At 49.0% G+C, this 24,459-nt stretch overlaps 1 protein-coding gene across 6 annotated transcripts in view; it reads right to left on the bottom strand.

Moving 5' to 3' along the window:
- The window catches only part of DENND1A (DENN domain containing 1A), a 533,349-nt gene that overhangs the window by 64,995 nt on the left and 443,895 nt on the right, over positions 1-24,459 (bottom strand). For all 6 annotated transcript variants that reach the window (XM_070379017.1, XM_070379021.1, XM_070379022.1 and 3 more), the window contains 3 exons: positions 2,530-2,634; positions 2,085-2,172; positions 98-138 (listed from right to left, as the gene is read on the bottom strand). In XM_070379017.1, the coding sequence (XP_070235118.1) occupies positions 98-138; positions 2,085-2,172; positions 2,530-2,634 (234 nt within the window). The remainder of the gene's footprint in view (positions 1-97; positions 139-2,084; positions 2,173-2,529; positions 2,635-24,459) is intronic.

The following is a 24,459-nucleotide window of genomic DNA, read 5'->3' as shown; positions in this document are numbered from 1 at the left end:
CCCTGGGCCGAATGACAGCACTGTGGGTGGCAGGGCAGGAGGAGGGCGGCCAGCAGCCAAGGAGGAGCCCAGGTAGCTCTGCGGGGGTGGCACTTACCCGGACTGTGGAGAGCCACTGGTGGTATAGCTTATCACTCCCTGGGGAAAGAGGAGGCAGAGAAGCTGGTATTTAGAGAAGTCATACATCTGCCCTCAGGAGTTCCTCAAGTTGCTTTCAGCATGCAGGACTTGGAAAGCTCAAAATCTGGAGAACCACACGGAGGCTCCCACGCCCCCTCCCTGAAGGAGCTGCTGCCACAGGTTTCTTTCTCAGAGTGCTATCTGATCCTATCAGTGTCCTGAGTACAAACCCAAATCCTCCTTCTTGCCTACTGGATAGAGGTCAGACCCCCTAACAACCCTGCTTCTCTTCCTCCGTCTTGTCTTGGCACTGCCCACCATCTGCCTCTCCGTGCTGTACTACCATTCTGTACAACCTCAGGCTCCCTGATCATGCATCCTCCAAGCCGTCCATGCCCTCACAAATGCTGTTTCCCTTGCCTGGCTAACATTCCCTGCTCTCTCTGCTGCACACACTCAGTGACCAGCTCAGTCATTTCCTCTGTAGGCTTCTCCCACTCCTTGCCTTGAACTGGAGGGAAGGAGTTACCTATTCTTGTTACCTCTAGAATAGGTAACATCTATAGGTCTGTGCTCTCTAAAATCCTGAGAGTCACGCCAGGGCAGGAACCACAGGGCCGTGTGTCCAGTGTAAGCACACGTTCGGCCTGCCTTATGCTAAAGTAGTACCAGGAAAAGGAAAGGGGGGTGCTGTGGGGAACAGATTCATTTTATCTGGTGGGATATGGAGGTCTTAACAGCAGACAGCTTTTCTAGAAGACTGAATGACTTGACTTAGTTTATCAACACCTGAAGCCTGTCTCCTCCCCAGAACCCATAAATTCAACTGTTAGGACACTTCTCAAACCCGCCTCCGTTGTAAAGCTCTCATGTTACAGAGTGAGCGTTAATAGAGCCCTGTGCTACTTGCACAAAGACCTGTGTCTGCTCCTTTGCCTGCAATGGTTTAGTCTGTATTGTTTTTGGTTGTGAGTTTTCTCCTGGCAGTCTAAAAGTTCCCTGAGGGCAGAACTGGCCCCCTCTCATTCTTACTGTACAGAGTTGTGGTCACAGAAGAAGGCACTCAGGAAATGCTCCTCAGTGATTTCCACACTGGTTTTATTGTTTTTGATTACTGTGCTCTCCATGCAGCACAGGTTAGTCGGGCCTGACAAAGGGGTTCGTAGGTGAGATAATGCCTGGCTCTAAGAATTTATGCCCTGCCAGTTAGATTATCCAGCACAGTCCAGACCAGACACATGCCCAGCAATAAGAGGGGGCCTGTAGCTGACTACCATTGTTTTGCATTTAGCTTTACTTTGCCAACAAAGACTGAGGCGCTGAGATTTGGAAAGGCGGACAGATTGGGATTCAGGAGGCAGGGTCAGCCTCTAACACTTCTCTGGGCCTCAGATGCCTCCTCTGAAAAAATGAGAGCCTGATTCCTCTGGTTCTAAAAGCCTACAGAGACACGGCCCCTGCGATGATCTTTACATCTTAAAGAAACATTTAGCGATCCTGTGCCAGGGTCTGTCCTGGGTGTCTGCACACACCTTTCCTCAGGGTCTCTGATTTCATCTCAACAGGACTCCTATGAGGTAGGCACTGTTACAGTCCGTGCACAGATAACACTTCAGTTAAAAGAGGTGAATGACTCAACCAAGTCCTCACTGCTAGGTAGTGAATCCAGGTCTCCTAATTCAGTACCTTTTGTGCTTTCCACTGCATTGTGGGGGCCACCACGTTATCTAGACTTCACCCACCTGGGGGGAAGCAAGTGACCCCAAGATGCAGGACTTCAGTTGCACCAGTGCACATGTCATCAAAAAGGGAAGGGAATTCCTCCAACGTTTCAAGGCCAAGTTGGAAATCAGTCTCTCTTTCATCCCCAGTGAAGGAAAAAAGAAGTCATGGCCACTCCTTGTGAACACACCCCAATCCCACACACAGACCACAGCTCATAAAGAAAAATGAACTGCCCTTACCAGCATACTCGCTCATGTTGATCTCCTCTTCAAAAACATCACTGAAGCCCTCGCCAGAATTGAGAAGGTCTAATCTACCATCGATAAACTATACAAAGAAAGAACAAAAGCATATCAGCTTGTTCAAAGAAACAGGGGAAGGCCATTCAGCTGGGCTCCTTAGTATACGACCAAAGAACCAAGACAGGAAAAGGCCTTTGGAATTGTGAGTTTAAAAAACTGGCTGTGTGTTTATGATAACTTGTTAAACTACATGGCATATTTGCAAAGGCACTGTCTGGTGGCTAAGCACCCTCCTTGCCCAGTCTCCCTCCCCAGACCCTGGGCCTCTTTGCACTGAGGCCTGAGTCCCACCCATGTCTTCAGCCTCAGTGCTTAGAGTGGAGGCGGCTGCAGAAACCCCACTGGGGCCCCAGACGCAGACCAGGCAAGGGAGGCTGGGCACCTGTTTAAAGAGCTGCAGCTGGGTGGCATTCTGCAGGAACTGCCTCATGGCTCCTGAGCGATAGTGCGACACGAAGGCTTCCTCGCAGAAGGTGATTGGCTCCTCCTGGGAGACAGAGATAAGATGGAGAGAGGAGGGTTAGAGGGAAGGAACGAGGCCATCAGTGCTTGAACTCTGGCAGGTGGCACTCCTACATCCGCTGACGTACCTCACTCTCACAGACCTGGGAAGTGGCTGTTATCCTGGTGGCATTCTACTCTACGGATGAGGAAGCTAGTTCAGAGAGGAGGAGACATCTCCCAAGGTCACAGAGCTGGTAGGAGGCAGGGTGGGAATGAAGGGCCCGATTCCAAACCCGGGCCGCTTCCATATTAGCCACAGTCATACCCCAACAGCAAGTTATGAGATGTGTCCTTCAGTGGGATGATTCCCAAACTTTTCTTTGCACTTGTAGGAGAGGAACCCGCTCTTTGGATAGCACTTTATACATAAGGAGCCCTGCTACCTTCAACAGCCCAGATGCTCTGGGGGTGCTGGGGGTGGGGATGCTGGCTGGGCTCTCCTTGCTGGCTGGTCTTCTCTCCACCCCGTGCCCCTCTCCCCATCCCATACCTTTGCAGTCCCTAAGGCAGTGAACACAGTTTGAAAACCATTTATAGAGTGATCTTAACCAGTAGCAAGTTATAATTTTAAAATAATAAACAGGGATGATCAAAAATAAGATTTTATCACCCAGGTAACTTTGTGCTTATGCTGTTTGATAAGGAAGTTTGCTTTTACCGAACCACATTTTATGAGTCAAGAAAACGACACCCTAAGCTTAAAAAACCACCCATCTTTGTAGTCAACACCTCAATCCTTCTTTGAAGGTATTTGGAGTACTCATCTACACAGACAAGGCTTTAATTTCAACAGTGTATTCTCAATTCTGAAAGATCAGACTTCTACATCTTGAACTGAATTAAAGGTACCCCTCCTCTCACAGACTTGGTGGCAAACACAGACGTTTGAAGCTCCACTTTTATCCTGCTTTAATGAGTTAGGTGAGTGTTAAATTTACTGTGTAGCTGCTATAAATTCCGAGAGTCCCTCCTGCTTAAATCCAGTCAATATTAGCTCAGCAACTGGGCAGACTTACTGCACAAGGATGATACTAAAATAATAGAGTAAGGGGGACATTTATTTGTATACAGTTGTACCCCACCTAATTTTACAAAGGAACTGAGGCCCCTAAAACAAAGAAAAAAAAATTGGTGCTGGAAAATACATAAACATATAAAATGTATTTATTTGTGAAAAGAGCATCTGGATATGCAGGTCCTGTGTGATTTCTAAAATTAAGTTACAGGGACTTTCCTGTGGTCCAGGGGCTAAGACTCAGGAGTCCCAATGCAGGGTGCCTGGGTTCAATCTCTGGTCAGGGAACTAGATCCCACGTGTCACTGTATGCTTCAACTAAAGATCCCACATGCCACAGTTAAGACCTGACACAGCCAAATAAACAAACATTCTTAAAATGAAATAAAATAAAGTTACAAAATTAGCTCTGAGCTTCCCAGCTGCCAAGGCAAGAAGGGAAGAAGAATGCAAATATTACACTGTCTTTGAGGAGAAAAACACACATCAGCTCCTCAGGGGAAAGAGTTTTCAGGACATTTATTACTTTGGCATGAACTTATACCTTCCTTGCTGCAAAGTGGAAAGATCAGCCAGTGAGAACCAACAGAAGCCCACCTGGAATTCCATTCCTGTGGTCTGGAAGTTTCTCACCCTTGGAACCACAGTAGGGCAATTAATTCTCTCTCCAGGAGGTCTCAACCATGAGCACAATGTCACTCATACACTGATCACTGCTAATAAACACTGTCAGTTCAGACTTCTCTCATTCCAAACTCATGTCTCAATCCCCACCTGGATGGAACCTCAAATTCAGAAGGGCCCAAAAACTGCCAATTACTATCCCATCTGGACTGCACTCTAAATCTGCTTTTCTTTCTGGAGTTATCATCATCCATGGCTGCTCACAGTAGACCTATCAGACTTCTGAGTCTGTCCCCTTTCCCCAGGGCAACGTCTCATCAGCCTGTCCCCTGCTCTCCATCCCTTGGCACAGGCCTGACTGCCATGGTAGGCGTTCAGCTTCATGTGGCTCTCCTCTTTTGTTCCTCCCCAACCACTTTAATTCTTCTGGCCAGAGAGATTTCTAAAATGCAAATTGGATCACGTCACTATCCTACTCAAGGACTGTGGAGATGTTACATTTGGGTGCTTATCTAGTCCTTGCACTAGACTATAAGCTTCATGTGGGCAGACGCAGTCCCCAGCTTTCTTTCCCAGAGTCCTTCTGTGTCACTTTCCTATGCTCTCCTGTACACCTGATGCTTCAAATGCATCTCCTAGTCACAGGCCAGGTTCTTTGCCACTTCCTCCTGTGCTTTTGCCAGTTCTGCTCCTTCTACCTGGGCTATCATCCTTTAAACACAGGCCTGTGTGTGGCAGTCACACACCCCTACTCAGTGCTCCCACAGTGCCTGGTACACCCTGCGTGCAGGGTAATCTTCACTGGTGTCCCCATGACCAGGAGCTCGAGAGGGCAGAGGCCCTGCTGGCCTCACTACTATACTCTCAGCCCCTAAGTAGAAACTCAGGGATACTGGTTAAAGAACCACAGAGTGTGTGTGGCCCTGGTTCTTGTCATAGGAGCCCTGCAGTCTCTGTGTGGTTGAGATACCGCTTAGCCTGATGGTAAGGAGGTCTCAGAGCACGGGGCCTGATGAGTGACACTTGTGTCCAGGGAGCTTAGAGCTGCTCAGAGGAAATGCTCATTGGAGCTGTGAGCATTCAGTCCTGGAGATTTGGCCCAGCATTGCCAGGAAGAAGTCTGCTGAGGGATCAAAAAATTCAAGTTTGCAATCAGATTTGTATGCAAGAGTAGCCTGAGGCAGGCTTTAGCTGTAGGAGAGCAGAAAGAATCTCATCTTTGGGGAGATATGAACATGTTGGGGCTGTTGTCTATTTACTGGAGATGACAGCCCCCTGGTCAGATGTCTGTGTCATAGAAACAAACTGAAGGACATGGGCACGGATGGGAAGGACTTAGGGGAAATGTGACAGAGGGGGCCTTTCATGCAGAGAGCTCAGAGAACATTAGCCGTGTCAGCTGAGAATGGAAACAAGTACTGCCTATGGTGCCGGGCTGCTGGGCTGGGTGGCAAAATACCACCGGAGTCAGAGAGGAAAAGGCTAATCCTTTCGGGGCAGCAGGTGTGAACTTGGGAGAAGTGGACACGTTCAGTGGAGCCTGGGAGGGTAAGAGTCAGGTGAACCGTTCCCACCCAACGGGCGACCGTCCTGCCCTAACCTGGTGCTATTACTAGAGGCACGTGTGAGGTCTGACCGGCAGCAGGCACAGAGGGTGCTTTCCCTTGCAGGACTCATCTTCTAAGGAAGTGAGCATACTCACGGTTCACCTGATCCTTACGGAGGAGCAGGTCACATGCCCCGCACAGGGCAGAGTCTGAGTTTTACACAAGGTGGCTTCCGAAGCCCAGCCCTCTTGTGTATGGTCTGCTGTAGACTCGGGCCTTTCTCGAAGGCCTCAATTCTGTCTGCCCTTGGACACCTGCTGGGGAGCACAAGCCTTCTCTTCAAAGGGGGAGCCCCTCACGTTCTCCGAGCCCCTCAGAGATGAACTGCTCCCAGGAGGGAGGAGGTAAGCTGTGGTGAAGGTCCTTTCTGCCACAGGCCCAACTCAATGCCTACCCATTTGCACCCGCTTGTCCACCCGCTCCTGCAGTTGAAATGGGCGCCCCCATTCTGCTCTCTGCAGTGGTGGAGGGGAGTAGGTAAGCTGTCTCGTTAATTCCCTCCTTTGTAGGAAGTGCTGATTTAGTTCTCCTGTTAGGCTGATTAAACCTTTTGTCTTCTTGGGCGACACTCTAGGCGCTGGGGTTACTGACTGAGAGCGATTTTAATTCAGGCAAGTCAGGCCGTGAGCATTCAAGCTCAGATCACATTAGTGGAGTTTTCCGTCCCTGACCCGAAGGACAGATAAACAAAACTGCTTAACCCTATCAAGGACTTGGTTATGAAAAGACAAGTTTTACTCCTGGATTATCTTCTTGACACATGGAGTCGATAAAAAATTCCATTATTGATGAGTCCATCTTTGTTAACAGGTGAAGTTGGTGATTCCAAAGGTTTAATTCCAGAAATAAATGGCTTTTATCCACAGCACTGAGCGTACTGGCATAAAAATAAAATCTCCCATCAGATTCTTCAGCATCTTTCCTTGTTCTGCTGATGTATACTGAAAGCATCAAATTCTTATTTTTCTTCATAAATTTAATTTTTACCAAAATCTTATGTGCATATTTATCCTGAAATTTTAGGGGAAAAATGAGGTGCCCATTCTTTATGGACCTTCCTTAAATTAAAAAAGTGATAATTCTGGAAGATTCATCCATCCAAAAATTTTGAAACACCTACTGTGTGCCTGGTTCTGAGTTAGAGAAATACAAAGATGAATAAAATACAGTTCCTACAAGTAACACTAATAATCAAATGAGGGGTAGGGAGAGGATGAGGTATGTATGGATGATACAAGAATGGCAGAATGTTATGTTTATAGCAGCATCATTCACAAAAGTCAAAAGATGGAAGCAATCCAAGTGTCTACAGGCGAATAAACAAAATATACATACATTGAAATATTATTCAGCCTTCAGGAAGAAGGGCTTTTTGGCACAGGCTACAGTATGAATGAAACTTGAAAGTATCACGCTAAGTGAAATAGCCAGTAACAAAAGGACAACTCTCCTCTCTCTGGAGTTGTCATCTTCACAGGGACAGAAGTAGAATGGTGGTTGTCAGGGGCTGAAGGGGGAAGGAAGGGGAGCTGTTCTCTAAAGGACATAGGCTTCGTTTTGCAGGATGAAAAAAAGTTCTAGGGATGGCCAGTGGTGATGCTGCACGGCAACGTGAAGCGTGAATATATTTCATGTTCCTGGGCTGTCCACCTAAAAATGGTTGAACTGGTAAAATTTATGTAATATATATTTCACCATAATTAAATTTTTAAAAATGATACAATACCTATAGTTGTAGAAGCAGTGCAATAGGTACATAGGAGTTGGTGTATTTTGTACATATTTGAAGTTTTCCATAATAAAAACAAAAAACCTCCTGTTACCAAGGAGTCTGGCTACTTGAGGGAACAAATAAGCACAGTACAGCGTGATGACGGGCACATCAGAGGGCTGGTTCTGGTTTTTCTGGGTAAAGCCATCTTTAAAAAAAAAAACAAAACTTAAAAAAATTAAAGAAGAAATCTGATTCATTTGAGGTAACACAACATGGTGGAGAGAGAATATGTCCTGGGGTCAGAAAGTCCTGGACTTGAATCTGGACTCTGAAGATACTGGCCACGTGGTCTCAAGTAACTTGTCTTCTCTTATCTGCAACAATGACTCAAGGAAGGCCCATCTCTTAGGGTTGCTTCTAAGATTCAGACAGATGACAACAAATACATTTTGCACAAATAACTATTCTTGAGGGCAGAGACTGGGTTTTACTAAGACTGATAACATAATTTGTGGAAGCCAGTGTAAAAGAAATAAGCAGGAAAAAAGTGCTGTTGAGTACTAAAATATAAAGCTTTTTTTTCTTCATGATCTCTTTACGGTGCTTTTAAAGTTTGCTATTTAATGTCATTCCATGTAAAGAAAAAAATAAGAATTTAAATTATTAGCATGGCTTTAATTGTTCAGCTTTGTATCATGCAATGCCAGTTCTAAATGCTAACATATGTGGAATCGTATTTTGTAAATCATATATGCATTCGTGTTTTGTTCTTACCAGACAGTGGAAATGCTGCACAAAACTAACTCAACTGTTTTTTATTTCAATTCTTGATACACACACATTTTATTAACATTCTCTGTCTTTGGCTTACTGACGAGAAAAGAAAAGGGACGATGGTTGCTCCATCTTTTTCTCTCCTTCCTTGTCATCGAGGGAAGAGGTGGTTGGCTAACACAAGGATGAGTTAGGAACGTGACAGGTTTCTGCGGTCGTTATTGGTCTTCCTAGAACACCCCTGCCTTCTCTCAATGTTGAAGAACTTCTGGTTCTGACACAGAGTGTGGACTCTGGGGCCTGTCAGTGCCCCCTGTTGCGGCCGCAGACACTGACACGTTTACCCTGCCAGTGAGCTCCACGCATGCTGGATGAGCTGGAGCATGCTGTGCAGACCTCTGCTCCCGCGCACACCCCACTGCCCCTCAGCCTCCATCCACAGAGCACAAGTTCGAGGGTAAAATTGGTAAGGAAGTTTGAGATGGTGACAGAAGAGCATAAACCACACACAGGCCATCTGTGCACAGCGCTGCGGCTGCATACCGCACAACACACACCAGTGAGGCCTCCGGGCTTCACACTTCTCTTATCCCCCTCTCCCTTCATAGGCTAAATACTAATACTAATACTAAATAGCGGCTCTGGTTGTTGACTCTGTTTGCCATCTGGCTGGCCAGCGTAGAACAGCTTCAGGCAAGTGTGTAGGTTGACGGAGGTGGGGTTTCTAAACTCCTGAGCATGACACGCAAATCTCTATGTGACCTTCCCCAGCTAATGCTTCTTGCTTATGACCCATCTACCTTGTCCATACGCTCATTCCCTTCCAGAAAGTCTGGACTGTCGACCACCCACTGCTTTACACACTCTCACTCTTCTGGCTTCCTTCTTCATGTTACTTCCTTGTGAGAACCTTACCTGATGCCCTCAGGTAAAGAGAGCCTCCATTCCTCCTCCAAGCCCCTACACCTGTGCCCACTGGCCTCTTCCCAGCCCAGGGCAGACTCCTAGAGGTGGGCTAGGACCTGGCATGCAATAAACATTAGCTGAGTCACTGCAGGAAGAGGCAGATGTGGCAGCGGGACGCAGAGCTCGGCTCCAGCCCCAGCTCTGCCCCTGCGCACACGGCTGCACCCTTGGATCCCCATTCTCACCACCTGCCACAGGGGATCGCTCGGGGGTTAAACAGGGGTGAGTGTGATAGTGTGTTTAGTAATGCTTGACCATGGCCATGCATTAGAATCACCCAGGGCACTTTCTTAGTAGTTCCTAAAACTCCCCACGTGACTCGAATATGGCCAAGGTTGAGAACCACGCGCAAGTGAAAGTGACCAGCACAGCACCCACACCAATCAACGTTCATGTTTTGAAATTTAAGAGTAAAGAAATATTATAGAGAAAGCCAGAGAACCTGGCCCTGTTTATCACCAGTAGTCCCAAATCAACTGCATTTTGTTGAAGTACCTCCAATTTCCTAGTAAAATACCCAAATCACTGGCCAAAGTGCAGGAGAGCCATATCTTGCTCTGAGGTTTGAAGGGTCCTTTTAAAGCCTCCCCTGAGCAGCCAGTACTGTTTGCTCCGGGTCTCAGCACCACTCTCAGCTGGGTCACAACAGCTGCTCCTCACGGGGTTGGGCAAGGACCCTCGGTGAGTTCCCAGCAGACATGGAAAAGGCTGAGGATGGTGTCCAGCCTGCTGCTGCTGCTACTGCTGCTAAGTCGCTTCAGTCGTGTCCAACTCTGTGAGACCCCATAGACGGCAGCCCACCAGGCTCCCCCGTCCCTGGGATTCTCCAGGCAAGAATACTGGAGTGGGTTGCCATTTCCTTCTCCAATGTATGAAAGTGAAAAGTGAAAGTGAAGTCGCTCAGTCGTGTCCGACTCTTAGCGACCCCATGGACTGCAGCCTACCAGGCTCCTCCATCCATGGGATTTTCCAGGCAAGAGTACTGGAGTGGAGTGCCATTGCCTTCTCTGGGTGTCCAGCCTAGTATATGCCAAATACTTACTCCTGGGAGGCAGGGAAGGAGGGAGGGAGAGTTGGGACAGAAGGATTAGACTCCAGCTGATTCAGGTTAGCCAGAAGCAGGCATGAGTATAGGGTGAGGAGGCTGAGGTCGGCTGAGCACTTGCTCTGGACCAACATGTGTTAATACCTTCCCCTCCCGGAATCCTCACCAGAATCGTGGGCACCCATGAATGACCCCCACTGTACAGATGAGGAAAGGGTGCCCCGGCCAATGAAATGCTTTGCTCAAGGTTCCAGAGCTGGTGGGTCTGAATGACTCCCAAGTGCAAGCAGCTCTCCCCGCACCCTCAGAGGCACGTGGTGGTACATGCCTGAGTGCCACCAGGGGTGGAGGGTGGTGGGAAGGTGGTCGAACCACAGCCACAGTCATGGCTCTGATGGGGCTGGGCCGAGCCATGTTGGGGGATGAGAGGACCAAGACAGTCTTTCGAACCACGCATCTGGTAGCTCAGGCGCGCCAGGGACAGCCTCCCAGGCTGGGCCCCTGTGACTATAACAAGCCCTAAACAAAGAATCAATGTGTCACTGTGAAGGCGGCTCGCTGTTGGTATGATTTCAGTCAGGGAAATGTGGGTGCCCGACGAGAGCTCCTCAGATGATTTGCAGGGCCAGAGACAGCCGGGCTGACCGTATTTGCCCATTCGGGCGGGCCAGCCACTTGGTATTGACAGGAGACCCCACACACTCTTGCTAGATTACAGTAAAGACATTCAAATCACAGGCGCGCGGCCCACACCCAGCTCCTCTGTGCCAGCAGCTCCTGCCTTCTGCATTAACCGAGACAAACAGGGGGAAGTCAGGAAATTCTGATTAGCAGATGAGCCGGGAGGCTGCGGAAGCCGAGGAGACACGACGAAGGGGGTCCGCGTGCATACCAGCTTAAGATTTCCTTCCCATAAGAAATGCAGATGGCGGCAGCTCGATGGGAAAGCAGGTGCCGTGATTAAACAGAGGCCGCTCACTGAGTGCCGCCTGCCCTGGGCGCTCTCCTGTGCATCGTCTCACTCTCCAAGGCCACCTGTGAGGCAGGTGTCGCCGAGATCTCCATTTGACAGATACAGCTACTGAGGCTCAGAGGGGTGAAGTCACTGGCCTCTGGCCATAGAGCTGGTCACAGACAGAGCCGGAGTCTGAAGCCAAGTCTGTCTGGCCCTGGCCTCATGTGACACAATATTATTTAAAATATAACACAGTATTTGTATCTCTCTCTCAAATACAGAGATAGTATTTGGTGTAGCAACTGCCACTGGGGCTCCTCTGGCAATTCGGGGTGATGGAGTAGAGGAAGGGTGGGCTCTGGAGAGATGAGTGAGTCTGGGCTCCACCCTGGGCTGGCAGGAGCCATCTAGCTGTGGAGCCTCTGTTTTCTTACCAAACATGCCGGTGACAACCCCCACCCTCATCCTCTGAGCACTCACACCATGACATCGGCAGATCCCAGGAGCAGCGGCTGGGTTAGTGAGAGCTGGTGACCACCCCTCATTGAGTGAACTGCCACGCTGTCCCCAGTAGGGAACCACACAGGGACACGCCAAGATCTCAGTGACCTTCTGCTCAGCCACCAGTGGGCCTCGCTGTCACTGAGCGCCACATTCTCGGTTTTAACACAGTGACCCTTACATTCCAAAGTCCCAGGAAAGGATGTGCCGAACTGACTAGAGACGAGGATTTTGTTTCCTGAGAATGAGGACAAGACAGTTCAGGAGCACATACTGGAGAGGGGGTGGGTGTGGAGGCCCTGGTGGTCCCCTGGGCAAAAAGCAAACCAACCTGAAGAGTGACCAGGAGGAGAACCAACGTTTGCTATGGCCATGGGAATACGGGACTCACAGATCAAAAGGCTTTTAAAGCGCACAAAAATAAAACTGGAGCAGCACAAAATAATTCTGTAGAGAGGAGAAATCCCAACTCTCTGAGTTAAGTGAGGGGGAGACAGACAGACCTCACCCAAGATACACCAGTCCTTGGTGACACAGCCTCCAGGGAGCTCATTCACGGTACTGTCCACATGCTGGATTATCGGGCTCACTCACAAGGTCACAGACACATGACCAGCCCTCTCCCAAATGTCATTTATTCAGGGCCAACCTCTGGTGTCTGGATGGGGTGTGCTGCCCAGGAGGCTCTGGCAGCAAGTTTTTAGTCTTGAGCAAATGGAAGCATTGTGAAGGGGAAAGGGGACAAGGAGAGGAGCCGATATGCTCAGCTTGGCTTTGACTCCTTCTCCTGGCCTTCAATTTCTTCATCTATGAAATGGAAAGGGACTGGGCTAGAAAATCTTCAAGGTACTTTCAAATGTTAACATGTACCGTTTCTAGACACCCATCCAGGTCACTCTATAAAAGACCTTTCTCTACAAGGTCACCCACGCTCCCCACAGTGAATGTGTTTCTGTGCACAGCTCTCCATGCAGAGCTGGGAACAGGGAGAACACCATGCCGCTTTCTGCACGGTGGAAGGCCCTGAGCTCTCGGAGACAGTCTTCTTATTCCCCAAATGGAAGATACATTTCTTACCTCATGGGGCTATGCAGGGATCAACAAGTGATTCACATAAAATCAAACTCAGGCCTTGACTCCTAGAGGGGCTAAAAAATATTGGTTTTCTACCCCCAAATAATGGTCGTTCTCTGCCAGAGTGTGCTTCCTGTGACTTACTTCAGGGCCTGTGATGTGCACTCCCTGTCCAGGACACACATCGGGTCATTGGGATCAGGACCATGATGTGGAGCGACAAGAAAAGGATAACGCCCACAGAGACCTCTGCGGAGCCCCTGCCTGGGCTGGGCATGGCAGGCACGTGGAACCATGCTTGAAGGCTGGATCTGCACAATAACCCTACCAAGAGAGGCTCTTTATCCTCACCTTGCAGAGGGACACGACTTGCCCAAGGCCACAGCGCTCCAAAGAGCCAGGGCCGTATTTGAAGCCCTTTCTGTCTGTCCCTAAAGCCCAGACAGGCTCTTCCTGCAACACACCAGGGCACTCAGAGCATGCTTAGTTGCCCAAACTCTTTCCCACTCTGGGTTTCTGGGGGGACTTGAGACAAAGAAGATGATTTCTCACACATGAGCCCTTTCTCATGTGCTGGAGTCCCAGCCTAAGGAGACTGGAGTCTCTATATGGGGATTACGTACTGTCTGGGGACTCGAGAGAGGCTCAGAGCAGCCCAGAGCCCCGTGAGTGGGAAAGCCAGTGAGCCTCTGTGAGCCTGTTTCCTCACCTATAAACTGGGGATATTACCTACTTCATATCGAGAGGTTTGAGATGATACCATATTTGCCTAGATGCCAATTCTGAGGGGCACAGAGCAGTTGCACAAAGGCAGTTCAGGTCCTAACAGCTCTTTTCAGATGCCCTTTGAGAGCTGGGTGCTTCATCTTGTGTGGGGCCTTCTGCATCTTTCCCTCAACAAATACCTGTGATGGGGGCTGGGCGGGGTGTGGACTGTGAGAGCACAGACAGGGTGACTATGCAGGGCACAGCGGGGGGAGCTCCGAGAAAGGCCACGTGGTGGGGAGGGTGGGGGAACAGCAGCACTGATACAGAAACCCAGCTCCAAGGAAGGGCAGGCGTTCACTAGATCGCAAAGCAGAGGGGGCCAGGAGCAGCGGGGCGGCGACAAGGAGTGCGCGGTGAGGAAGTGCTGTCCCTGGGGCTTGAGGGGCACGCCACAGAAAGAGTGAGTGAGACAGAGATGTCACCTGTCTTCTTGAGAGCCAGAGATCTGAGGAGTGGTGAATGCTGGACCCCTATAATACACAACTGCCAAGAAAGGTGCAGAAAATAATTTACTCAGCACGCGCTAGCAGCTTGCCCCTGAGCAACCCACCCAGCCCTGAGCTGAGCCTCCCCTGTCCGAGGAGCAGACTTCATTCACAGGGAAAGAAGGGCTTCATTTTCTCAGAGCCTCATCTTCAAATCCACCCGCTATGGGCCAGGCTGCGGGCGGAAGTCCCCCCTCCTCGCCCTTCCTTCATGGATTAACTGGGGACAGCTGCCCTGGGACACCCCCGCCTTCCTTCTTCCTGCCTTGGCTGGGTGAGGCGTCCCTGCTCCGGGTTCCGCAGCCCCTGCGCCCTCCCACTGCAGCCCTTCCTGCCGTTTCTGTGCTCCTGGCCGCCCAGGCGTCCCTCACTAGATGCGGACTCCTCGTGGGCCCAGGTGGAGTCTTACGTGGCTCTGCCTCTCCTGTTCCTAGCACACTGCCTAGGTCAGCACAGGCACTCCGATGCTTGTTGAATGAATTATTCATGGAAGATAAGGCTACAGGAACACTTCCGAGAAAGAGGCCAATGGGGTGGAGAGCAAGACAGACAGACTGAGGATGCGAGCGTGAGGGTGAGCGAGAGGAAAGGAGGAGAGAACGTGGTGTGTGTGCTGGGAGGGGTAGCAAAGGGAGGCGGGAGGCTGGGAACACTGTCTAATTAGACCACATGTGCAGAGCAGCATCTGGCTCAAAGCGCAGCAGTTTACACCGCTCCTGGAGTTGTCGTGGAGACAACCACATGACCAGCCTGGAGCTGAGACTCGGGGGCAGCAATCCAGATGCACTCCTAACATATTCTGACAGAGAGCAGATGGGCAGCTATTTGCAGGGCCAAAAAATGCCAACTTCGCTCCCCTCCAGACCTGCGTGCCCTCACTGATCATTTTCATCTTGTAAAGTCATTCTTATCTGCCCTGGAACCACCAGTTCCTCCCGTGTAGGAATCAGTGTGAAAGCTGCTATTTCTGTAGTTCTCCGACCATCACAACTTCCGGCCTGCTCCTGTGGGCGAGGAAATGTCACCACCTTTAATGAAGGGGTCCTCTCCGCTGGGCTCCGCTGCTGCAAGGCTCCTCCCCCTTCCAATCTCTTTCTTCAACGTTAAAGTGTCTAAATTCCTCAGTCTTTAGGTCCCACTAAACAGATCCTGGATCAAGGGCAATGTTGAGCAAGTGTGGGGAGAAAAGAGGCTTTGTGGCTGAGCTCCTGCCAGGCCAGGTACTCACCTGGGCGTGCCCTGGGCCTCTCTCAGCTCGATTTACTTCTCTGCAAAATGGGCTTTGTAATATCTATTTTCATGGGGTTATTTCAGGATCAACGTAAATAATTATAGAAGATCCCTGAAAATAACAAAATCCTATAAAAATTTTTTCACCAGGATAAAAGTTCTTTATAAACCTCAAAAATTTTAGGTAGAAAGCTCATTAAAAAAAAAGGACAAAGGATGACAGAAAAGTGACCAAAAAAAATCTTAGGTTCTACATGAAGCTTGATTACCCAGGTATGTGGCAAATTTCTTATATCTTTGGTGAGGGGGGAAAATATCTAGTGTTGGAGAGTCAGGTTGGGTTTGAATTCTGGCTCTGATGCTTACCGGCAGTGTGATCTTTAGGAAGCAACTTAAGAGTTCTGTAGAGCTGCAGGTTCTTTATCCATTAAATGGGAATAATCATTTTTACCACTAATGACCTAATTCAGTATAATGACAACATATATAGGTACTCAGTAAAGGTTTCCCTTCTTCCTGCCTGATCATTTAACAGAATCAAGTAAGACTGAGGATAAGGAAGAGCAGTAGAAAGTGTGGGTTCAGTTAGAGTGGACTGGAGTCACCCTTCCTGGCTGTGTGGCCTTGGGAAAGCACTCATCTTTTCTGAGCCTCAGTTTCCTCTTCTGGAAAAGGAGAATAGGACCTACCTGTCATGCTGCTGTGTGGTCTACAGGGAACAGTGAACATAAAGCAGTTAATAAAGGCCATCATGATTCTCCCCTCTCTTACTGGAGAAATCCTCAACTCTTTTGGCAAAAATTACACCTTTTATGTGGGTCTAGCCTGGGGTACATATGCCACACTGTCTCAAAAGAAATGAGTTTCCTTTTTGATGGACAGGGCATAAAGTGACAAAGTGAAGTGAGGACCGGGACCAGAGGTGTGGGCTGCTTTGGGCTCCCACCAGCGTGGCATCCTGGCCCAGCCTGCTGCCTGAGTGGCGTGTGCGGCGGGCTTGTCCAGGTGCGCAGAGGCTTATTTATAAAGCACCGCAGGGCTTCCCGCTGCCACACACGCCTGCCGTCACAGGTGTGGGGAAGGCCTGGCTAAAAATACTGCTAACGTGGGTTTAATGTCGCCCAGCAGAGACTAATGATTGTTTTAAGTAAATATTAATTATAAGAGTCGCCTGGATAGAGTGGCATGAATATTCCTGCACCTACATACGCAGGCGAAGAGCCTATGTGGGGAGACAACTTCTTACATACCTCCTCCAGGGAGTTATTTAATGACTGGAGGACTCTAAATACTTGGGCCAATTCCTGGTTAAAAGAGTTGGGAAGTGTTTTAATATGTGAGATATAGGGATTTTCCTATCTGAGACAGATGATCTTCACCAGACCAAATAGTTGATTCGACTGGGCCCTTTACAATGAAAAATGATCACAGTGGTGCGCAGAACCCTGATTTGGTTCAGGGTCCAGCACGCTGGCCAGCCGATCGCGGGGGGCAAGTATCTGCCCAGGAGCCTGGAGGTGGGGACCACAGGTCTCTTCTGCTTCCAGTGCTTTGCTACTTGTGTCCCCTTGGGCATGCTCCCCCCGGCTCTAAGTCTCGGTTTCCTCACTCGTATGGGAAGCTAACATTGGGTGATCATTTTGATAATGGTTCCTACATCTAGTATCGCAAGGAGAATCACCTAGGGATGGCCTTTTTTTTTTTTTTGGTTAGATATTGCATTTTATTAATTATTATTATTATTTTTTTAATCTTAATTTTATTTTTAAAAAAATCACATGCTCCCCATCCTGAACCCTCCTCCTCCCAACCTCCCCATACCATCCCCTGGGCCTTCCCAGCGCACCAGCCCCAAGCATCCAGCATCGTGCACTGAACCTGGACTGGCATCTCGTTTCATACATGACATTTCACATGTTTCAATGACATTCTCCCAAATCTTCCCACCCTCTCCCCCACAGAGTCCATAAGACTGTTCTATACATCAGTGTCTCTTTTGCTGTCTCGTACACAGGGTTATCGTTACCATCTTTCTAAATTCCATATACATGCGTTAGTATACTGTATTTATGTTTTTTCCTTCTGGCTTACTTCACTCTGTATAATAGTCTCCAGTTTCATCCACCTCATTAGAACTGATTCAAATGTATTCTTTTTAATGGCTGAGTAATACTCCATTGTGTATATGTACCACAGCTTTCTTATCCATTCATCTGCTGATGGACATCTAGGTTGCTTCCATGTCCTGGCTATTATAAACAGTGCTGCGATGAACATTGGGGTACACGTGTCTCTTTCCCTTCTGGTTTCCTCAGTGTGTATGCCCAGCAGTGGGATTGCTGGATCATAAGGCAGTTCTATTTCCAGTTTTTTAAGGAATCTCCACACTGTTCTCCATAGTGGCTGTACTAATTTGCATTCCCACCAACAGTGTAAGAGGGTTCCCTTTTCTCCACACCCTCTCCAGCATTTATTATTTGTAGACTTTTGGATCGCAGCCATTCTGACTGGTGTGAAATGGTACCTCATAGTGGTTTTAATTTGCATTTCTCTGATAAAGAGTGATGTTGAACATCTTTTCAAGTGTTTGTTAGCCATCTGTATGTCTTCTTTGGAGAAATGTCTATTTAGATCTTTGGCCCATTTTTTTAAATGCAGATTCCTAGGCTGTGGCTCAGACCTTTACAAAGCTGCTCAGATGATTCTAACACATTTGGGAACCTGGGTGGGGTTCCCACTACTACAAGAGTAGCAGACACTTACATGTGCTTACCACATGTAAGTACAGACACCTTTTTAAGTGTTTTATGTGTATGTCCTCATTTATTTATTTTTCCTCATTTAATCCTTGTAACAGCCCCATGAGGTGGGCAACGGAGGCACAGAAATGAGTTAACTTTTCTAGGTTCAAACAGGCAGATCTGACACCCAGGTGGCCTGGCTCAGGTCTGTGCCAGACCTAGACTGTACGCAGCAGGGGGACGGTGGCTCTGCTCCTCTTCTCTACCACTGCGTCCTCAGTGCTCAGGGCAGAACCTTCTGGAGCAGGTGATGGACGCATTCATCCAATGTCCAAGTGCTTTTAGATAGCATATCTCACAACATCCCAAGGAAGATGCGATCATCACACCCTCCATTTTCAGACAAAGAAATCGAGGGCAGGACAGGGTGATAACCAACTTGAGGCCATTTCTGAGTGACGGGTGGGATGAGATTGGAGGCCAAGCTTGGCTTGCTCCTGTATCTCCTGCTATGTAGCCAGGCAGCACACAATGGCAAATTCCTGCTCCACAAGATGGATGTAAGGATTAAATGGATGTAAAACACCTCATATACTAAACTGCTTTCCAAATGCTCCTAGTAGACTACTTCTATTTCTCCCTAGTTGTTTACTTGAAAGTACCTGTTGCTATGACCCCACACAGTTTTTGGAAGAGAAGGTCCTCAGAGGGGTCTTTATACCTGAGCTCTTTTGCTGGGACGTGTGGACAATAACAGTTCTATGTAAGGCTAAGACATTCAATGGTCAGGGCCCCCAGACTCTGACTTTCTAGAACCTGGATTCATGATCTTCCAGCTCCTGATCTCTATGTCCCTGGGGTGTTTTTAAGTCCCAAAGTCCTGTCCAACTCTTTTGTGACCCCGTGGACTGTAGCCTGCCAATGTTCCCTGTCCATGGGATTTCCCAGGCAAGAATACTGGAGTGGATTGCCATTTCCTTTTCCAGGGGATCTTTCTGACCCAGGGATCAAACCTGCATTTCCTGCACTGCAGGTGGATTCTTTACCATTGCGCCCCTGGGGAAGCTCTGGTGTCCCAAGTCCCTACTGTAATAGACAAAGCTGAGGGAAGGGGGTGGGACTGCATCTGACCCAGCAGGACTTGGGAGGGACTCAGCCCAGATAACCAAAGCTGTCCTCTCTCTGTAGAAATTCCTCGTGAAAGTCTCAACCTCCACTGTCACAGTTGAGTTATTAAGTCTTCCAAAGGCTTCTGGAGTCTGTCAAGGGGATGGGCATCAAGGGGATGGGCTGCAGTCTGTGCCAGGGCACTACAGTGGCTGTGACTTCAGCCATTTCCTAGTCCACAAACTAAGGGCAGTTCAGTTCCCAGGAAATGGCAGGCCCCTTCCAACAGGGGCAGGCAGGTGTCTCTTTTTCCGGAATATCAGATCACCATGACTGTCCTTCTTTCCTTAATAATAATAGTAGTAGTAGTAATAGCAGTAAACACTTACTGAGTGTCTGCCTTTCACAAACGGTGTTCCAGTTAGCAGTTAGCATGCTGAGTTACTTAGAGGAAACTACTGATATCTGGGCTTCCCAGGTGGTGCAAGTAGCAAAGAACCCACCTGCTAATAAGGGAGACGTAAGAGACATGGGCTCAGTCCCTGGGTTGGGAAGATCCCCTGGAGGAGGGCATGGCAACCCACTCCAGTATTCTTGCCTGGAGAATCCCAAGGACAGAGGAGCCTGGCGGGCTAGAGCCATGGGGTCACAAAGAGTTGGACACGACTGAAGCCACTCAGAACATACTAGTATCTGCAACTTTCTCTGAAAATGCATCAAAAATAGGTGCAGTGAGAGACGGAAAGATGCCTGATGCAGCAGACATGGTATGATGTTAATGGCACAATCTAGCTGGTAGGTGGAGAAGGCAATTGCACCCCACTCCAGTACTCTTGCCTGGCAAACCCCATGGACGGAGGAGCCTGGTAGGCTGCAGTCCATGGGGTCGCTAAGAGTCGGACACGACTGAAGTGTGTCACTTCACTTCACACTTTTTCACTTTCATGCATTGGAGAAGGAAATGGCAACCCACTCCAGTGTTCTTGCCTGGAGAATCCCAGGGACGGGGGAGCCTGATGGGCTGCTGTCTGTGGGGTCGCACAGAGTCGGATACAACTGAAGTGACTTAGCAGCAGCAGCAGCAGCTGGTAGGTATGTGTGTGTTCACTGCAAAATTCTTTCAATTTGTATTGAAACATTTTAAACAAAATATTGGGGGGAAAACCCACAGAGGAACACAAAATATTAGGCTTCATGGGGCAAGGGTGGTGGCAGGCAGGATGTGTTATTCTACAATCAACTAGTTTTGAGGAGACACCGAACATGACATTGTGTTATCCAATTTATTGCTGATCTATTGATAGGGAAGTAGTAAAAGTGAGTTATAAATGAAAAAAACAATCTATTTATTGCACATCTACTCTGAGCCAGGCACTGGAATAGTAATGGCTAACCTGGTCAGTCTCTCTCCCTTCAGAGTGTAGGGAGATCACTGCCCCTACCCCCGCTACATATATGTGATGGGAACGTGAAGGCATCTACGCTCTTTTGACAGATCTGAAAATAAATCTCTGAAAGGTCAAGCAACTCACCCAAGACCATCTCACAGGTAGGTGGTGGGAGGGGGTTCCCACCTGTGCATGTCTTAAGTGCAAAGGCTGGGTTCCTTCTTCTGCCACCTTGCAAAAGGTCACCAACACCATCAAATCTCACTTGCTCTGGAGGAGAGGAACTACACAGAAAACTGAAATCCCAAGATTATTTCCAAATTTCATTCCAGCCATTCTTTTCAACCCTGCCCCTCATCAGACTGATTCATAGATTACTAGCAACCAACTTAATTGTCTTCACTTGGGAAATCTTTCAGCTTTGAAGGTGGCTCCCCAATCACTACCTTATGTAATGCTCGTGTTGCCCTGTAAGGTGACTCTGGGATTTCATCTGCCCTGTGACAGGCTGTCTGCTGAGTCCTCCCTTGCCTCTGCCCCAGAGCTAGTGGGGGCTGGTGAGTATGGCAGAAGGACAGGAGAAGCTGCCTAAAGAAAGCACAAGTTTGACAGAGTTTTGACCGGACAGTTCCAGGCTGTCTGCCTATTGGGCTGTCTGCCCCTTCAGGACCCCAAAGGCCTTTTGCCAATAACCTCTCCACAGGGACCAAAAGATTCTCCCTCTTGTTCTGGTGGTACACTGGGAACCTCTCACTTCTTGCTTCCTTTAGAAGATAACTGCAGGGTAATTTGAGGTTCCAGGCAGGGGGACTGTTAAAAGACCACCCCAAGAACCCCTGGAAAGAGCTTTTATTTAGTAATGATGAATGGGGAAAGCAAGTGTCACCTGAATTGTTTTACTAGCAACACATTCCCTGTGTCAGGACAGATAGAAAAAGAGAGCTGGTAATCTGAGTCACTCAGGAACAAAGTTGTTTTAAGAGAAACACAAGGTAACAGATTTCCTGCTGCAGGGTGACTTGACTTCTAAACATCCAATCCCCCGAGCCTTCCCTCTGACCCTGGGAGGCTGTGCTGGTTGGTTTTCGCCTACTGTCGCCTCCCTGGGCCCTGCTTCCAGGCTCTCCGTTCCCTCTCCTGCTGACCGCCACCCGGAGGGATCTTCCTAACATGCCACTTCTACCATCTAGCCACATCACACCCACTCAAAGCGCTGTCCTTCTTGCTGCCCGTGAGGGCTCCGAGGCTCCTCTCTGTTGGCCTGTGAACGCCCCAAAGGCTCCTCCAGCCACAACTCCAATGCCTACCCCTGCAGACTGGAAGTGTCGATCACCACAAACTGCCTGCAGCTCCCCGCACCAACCACACCGTTTCAGACCACCCCACTCTTCTCGTTCCTCCCTTCCTCATCAGGCTAACTCCTACTCACCCTACAAGGCCAAGCTGAGGTGTCATGGCTTGTAGGAGTCAGCCCTGTCCCCGGGGCCCCCCCTCTCTGGAACTTCTGTGGGCTCCCATAGCACCCCAAGCCAACCTCTATCACCTCATACAGTTCCCTCTTACACAGCCTGGCACACAAGTGGCACTGAGCACCTGTGTGCTGAATCAATGAATGAAAGAATGAATGAACTGTCTACAGCCCCGTATGGGGGTGAGTCCCATGAAGTGAAGCTGCTTTCTGAAAAGTAAAAGAATACCAAGATAGTTCGAAACAGACCCACACCATCCCAGAATTTTTCCTGGAGCAGACGGCTGCACAGCAAGGCTGCAATTATAGACACGCACACACACACGTGCACACATTGTTTAAAAAAATTCATAGAATGTACTTAACGCTGACTTTTTTTTTCTTATTGGAAACCTGTTTACAATCTTGTCCACTGTCAGTCTTAAATGTCACTTTTCAGAAAGATGGCTGCTGCCAGGAGAAATTTATTTTCAAATTGAATCACAGCATGTTCATGCAGAGAAGCGCCTCTTTTGAATCTCTAAATTGGAGGGAATTCAGGGAAGAGAACGCGAGGTGATTAGAATCTGCAAAGGCTGATTCAGGAGGAAAAATTATGAGGCTAAAATATGCATGGGTGAGCTAAACAGCCGCTATTAGTTGGTGGAGATGGTGAAGGCAGGATAACAACTACCTAGAAACCGATCAGAAAAGCGAGGATGCACAGGAAGAAGTGAAAGCAAGGCCAAGGGAGTGGGAGAATGAAATGGGGGGCGGGGAATCTAAGCAACAGGAAGAAAGCACACGTCTACTGACTGCCCATCTGTGCCAGGGACTGTGCAAGGCAGTCTTACTGGTTCAGCTTTTACCCATTATTATTCCTGTTGTAAAAGTGACGAGTCTGAGCTTCTGAGAGATGAAGAGACCCAAGTAAGGAAGTGGGGTGTGGGCGTCAGTGTCTACCAGCCACCCTCCCACCAGCTTAGGACTAAAACAAGTTTGCGGCAGGCATCACTGACCCTGCTATTTGCCAGAGGAGGGTGATCAGGGAGGGCTTCCTGGAGGGGGAACACGGTAGCTGAAGCTGATTATGCTTCTTTGTTCCTGCTCAGAAGAGAACTGTCAGCTTAGGAAGCTGAGCTGGACCTCAGCAAAGCTTCCTGAGCAGATACCCTCCCTGGGGAGTGTGAAGTGCCTGTCCTTCATGGCAGGTTCTGTGTTCCTGCTCAGAAGAGACCTGTCAGCTTAGGAAGCTGAGCCGGACCTCAGCAAAGCTTCCTGAGCAGATCCCCTCCCTGGGGAGTGTGAAGTGCCTGTCCTTCGTGGCAGGTTCTGTGTTCCTGCTGAGCCAGCCAGCAGGCACGGTGCAGATTGGCTCTTGTACCTTTACGCCAAATGAACTTGGGCCAGTCTGAGCCCAATTTCTTCCCCGAGAAAATGGAGCTGATGCTACCAGCCTCATGGGGATGTTGTGAGGATGAAAGAACCAGCACGTGGTCGGAACCCAGTATGAACATTATTTTTCTTTAACACAAACATTGCATATGCTGTTGATCATTCCCTTGACCTGGCAACTGTGTACTCATCCATTAGGACCCAGCCCACGAAATGATGCCTTTAAGAAGTCTGTCCCAAATCTGCACAGTTCCCCCTACACCAACCCCAGGCCCACCCCTCCCCACCCTTCTGAGAGTCCAGCAGAGGCCTTGAGTCAGGATTGTGCTTTGCTCACTACTAAACCCCCAATCCCAAGGGCAGGGCCGGGCACACGGAAGGTGCTCCAGGGTCGCTGGTGAGCAGATGGCTGCGGGATTTGTTAGCCCCTCCATACGCTGTTGATGACCCCCCCCGGCGGCCTCCAGGAACTCAGAAAACTAGTTCCAAGTACAGCAAAGGCTGGACCTTGTTTGCTGCTCCTGTGTGCAGGCTCTTTCTATCTGGAAGGCCAGGGCTTACCAGCCCAGGCCCTGGGGCTCTGTGGGTTCCCCAGCCGTTAGTCAACCTGATGCTTGAAAACTGGTGTTTACTGGAGTCTCTCCTCGGCTCCACCTGTTGTGAAGGAAGTGTCCTGGGTTGACCAATGTGCCATTCTGATGGGTTCTGAGGGAGGGTGTGTTCTGGGTGGCTCGGGCTCCAGAGTGGGCTGGGCTGGGGATCTGGGCTCTGTTGTTCACTATCCACTTGACTGTGGGAATGTTTTTAAGCTAATCAAGCCTCAGTTTGTTGTTTGCAAAATGGGCATAATATAACCTACCTCACAGTGCTGTCAGGGGAACAGACAGATTTTATGCCTGACTCAGGGAGAGACGTGTGATGAAGACTCAGTGGCTGGTAACTGTTATTACAATCTATTCGTTCCATCTCCTC

The sequence above is a fragment of the Bos mutus genome, chromosome 11, assembly GCF_027580195.1.
Source record: "Bos mutus isolate GX-2022 chromosome 11, NWIPB_WYAK_1.1, whole genome shotgun sequence".
Classification (NCBI taxonomy): Eukaryota; Metazoa; Chordata; class Mammalia; order Artiodactyla; family Bovidae; genus Bos; species Bos mutus.
This window is presented reverse-complemented; position numbering and strand designations above follow the sequence as displayed.